Raw genomic sequence first — 2,494 nt, forward strand, 5'->3', positions numbered from 1 at the left:
TTTCTTTCAGAGAATTTCCAATGAGTGAAAGCCATAATCCTCAAATTCTGTAAAAGGAAAAAGAAACGAACCACAGCCCCCAAGAAGGGCAAAGCTAAAACAGGAACAAGAAAATGGCAGAATAGTTACATTTATATAAATTCCATCCTGCTGTAAACTTAAGTTCCCTTCACTGAGGGATTTGCAGCCCCACCTTTCTATTTCCCGGCCCCCATTCACAAGCCTGATGGAATTCTAAGCACACAGATGAGTGCTGAATTTTGTTTTTTTACAATACTAGATTGCATCTAATAGAAACTTATTGCAACATCAGTAGATAACTTCCCTCTCAGATCTAAAAACAAGGGCTTCTTTTGACATCAGCCATAGCTACTGCTACAGCATCATATTTAGCTTTTTGGGCCAATGTCCTTAAGGGCACAGATCTGCTCCTCCCCCATTGCAGACATAACGCTCAGCACCAGGTCCTTTCCTTCACCAAACCCATCTTTTATCTATACACAGGAAATAAAAGACAAATATTAGTCTATACAGACACAAGAATAGAGAATCTATCCAAGGTCTGGACTCCTAAGCTTTTGATGAACAATCAATTTGCAAGGTTAATGAAAACCTTCTCAATGAGATAGATACCTGGCCGAGCAGATTGTCGTCAGTAGGAAGCCTCAGATCATCCTTGGTGTCTCCATTATCCATTAAAAGACTCACCTACACAACAAGAAGTCTTAATTTCGTTGACATCACTAAAATCGCTAGTACCAATTGATTGTTTGTTATCACATGACAGCATTGCCAAAAATTGGTACGTAAAGATTACTAAATAAAACTTACAAAACCGTCTTCAGAGATATCAATCAACTGATAATCAGTGCGAGAAACATGAGGAACCTGCAAAAAGAAAGAATTAATGAAAATGATAAACAAGCAATGTACACCCGGAACAAAAGCACACTCACATGGTGAAAAAAATTAGAAATAGCTTTACATCACAGTTGTGGGATGAAGGAACAATATCCTCAAGCTTCTTCCCATTAAATATGTCAATTCCCACAAAGTGGCACTTTGCATGTCCATGCTTGCCTGTCTTTGAAGTGGAAACTTCTACAACCTGGTTTCGAAAGCCCCACCATAGAAGAACAGCTCATGAGTTGAAAAGGCAACAAAAGTATGACAGCTTAAAATACACCTACATACTCCAGCCTCTTTCGTGCACAGATAGATAAAATGTGAAAGAATAAAACATGAAAGACGCTAGACAATATACAAAATTCATAGGTATATGAGGTACAACTATACTTGTATCTCAAATGAGTTTTACTATCAGTATTTTCAGATTCGTTGTTAATTTTTTTTCTCAATGGATGGCAACCGAATGCTTAAATAGTTAAATGCAATGCAAAGCACCAACATTGAAGTTCTGACAAGTTAAGGCTCATTACTGCCATCCAGATTTTAGCAAAATGTTGACCGCAAAACACACTCAATGGCAATTACTTCATGTAATTTTAATGCATGTGTCTTTCGGAAAGACTCGAACCATCAAACTTGTTCAACATGCAAAGCTCACACCTTCAAGACTCCATTCACAATTACCAAATTTGATATGAAGTAGACTTAGGGATCTCCATTAAGCCTCGAATATCATCACTAACGACGCAAAGACCCATGTACAAATCTGCTCAGATACGCATTTACCAAATTTTGACATAAAAATCCATAATTTAAGAAAAAGATTCTGTAAACGAGCCCACATGATCACTTCATTCAAACCAAAAGCCCACAAATTTATTAACTAACCAGAAATTACATGAAATCTATTCTTAGATCAAGAGATAATCTCCACACAATTTCTCCCCGTAAAAAAAAACCTAAAAAGAGTACCCAACAACTGATAAAGCACTAAATATCGTTAGACTAGAACAAACCCATCAAAGATCAGGTAGAACAACACAAGCCCAGATAAGAATTCCTCAAAGTAAACAAAGAAAAAAAAAAATAGAGAGAACCTTGCAAGGCCTGTTCTTGATGACGATATAGCCATTCTTACGAATGGTACCAGCTTGCTGGGGGTAGGTCTTTGACGCTCCTGCGTCGCCCTTAGACTCAAAATGGTGCTCTTCCGAGTCCGACATTTTTCCGAACTCTCTCTCTCTCTCTCTTTGCCCTGTCCTTTACGAGAATGGGGAGGATGACTTTAGGAGGAGGAGGAGGCCGGTTCTCTATACAAGGACTGTGAGGTCCAGATTCATATTCTTAACCCCGGTTAACTTAGGATGAGATCCTGGCCATTGAATTATTGGGCTATAGAGTTTAGCTCTAGCCTAGGAGAATCAATAGATCCTCTCCATCCTGCAAAATTTGCACGTGTATGGATTGGCGGAGCACGGACCCTTTTTCTTTCTTTTATTATTTTTTTTTTTTTTTTAAGCATGAGATATTAAAAAATGAGCCTAACTAGTTATAAACGGTTTAACGAACCTAATGATATTGATAT

The 2,494-nt window shown here is 38.0% G+C and overlaps 2 protein-coding genes across 2 annotated transcripts; both read right to left on the reverse strand.

The window, feature by feature from the left end:
* Positions 1–2,270, reverse strand: LOC109012880 (eukaryotic translation initiation factor 5A-like). The gene is made up of 5 exons (XM_018994754.2): positions 2,007–2,270; positions 986–1,108; positions 832–888; positions 634–708; positions 1–494 (listed from the first exon to the last, which is right to left on the reverse strand). The coding sequence occupies exons 1-5, from the start codon at positions 2,130–2,132 to the stop codon at positions 390–392; spliced, it is 486 nt and encodes a 161-aa protein (XP_018850299.1). The 5' UTR covers positions 2,133–2,270; the 3' UTR covers positions 1–389.
* LOC118348690 (eukaryotic translation initiation factor 5A-like) lies at positions 390–2,132 on the reverse strand. Its single transcript, XM_035690803.1, has 5 exons — positions 2,007–2,132; positions 986–1,108; positions 832–888; positions 634–708; positions 390–494 (listed from the first exon to the last, which is right to left on the reverse strand). Exons 1-5 carry the CDS (start codon positions 2,130–2,132, stop codon positions 390–392), a joined length of 486 nt encoding a protein of 161 aa, XP_035546696.1.
* Positions 2,271–2,494: the final 224 nt, after the last annotated feature.

This window comes from Juglans regia, chromosome 6 (assembly GCF_001411555.2).
Source record: "Juglans regia cultivar Chandler chromosome 6, Walnut 2.0, whole genome shotgun sequence".
NCBI lineage: Eukaryota > Viridiplantae > Streptophyta > Magnoliopsida > Fagales > Juglandaceae > Juglans > Juglans regia.

What these genes read in the sequence shown, in the direction of transcription:
- LOC109012880 (XM_018994754.2), bottom strand. Translation starts at nt 2,132, where the DNA reads ATGTCGGACTCGGAAGAGCACCATTTTGAGTCTAAGGGCGACGCAGGA. An exon ending in TCAAGAACAGGCCTTGCAAG is followed by an intron (nt 1,109 to 2,006) that starts GTTCTCTCTATT and finishes TTTCGAAACCAG; the next exon opens with GTTGTAGAAGTTTCCACTTC. An exon ending in ACGACAATCTGCTCGGCCAG is followed by an intron (nt 495 to 633) that starts GTATCTATCTCA and finishes TCCTGTGTATAG; the next exon opens with ATAAAAGATGGGTTTGGTGA.
- LOC118348690 (XM_035690803.1), bottom strand. Translation starts at nt 2,132, where the DNA reads ATGTCGGACTCGGAAGAGCACCATTTTGAGTCTAAGGGCGACGCAGGA. An exon ending in CTTCATCCCACAACTGTGAT is followed by an intron (nt 889 to 985) that starts GTAAAGCTATTT and finishes TTCTTTTTGCAG; the next exon opens with GTTCCTCATGTTTCTCGCAC. An exon ending in ATATCTCTGAAGACGGTTTT is followed by an intron (nt 709 to 831) that starts GTAAGTTTTATT and finishes CTTGTTGTGTAG; the next exon opens with GTGAGTCTTTTAATGGATAA.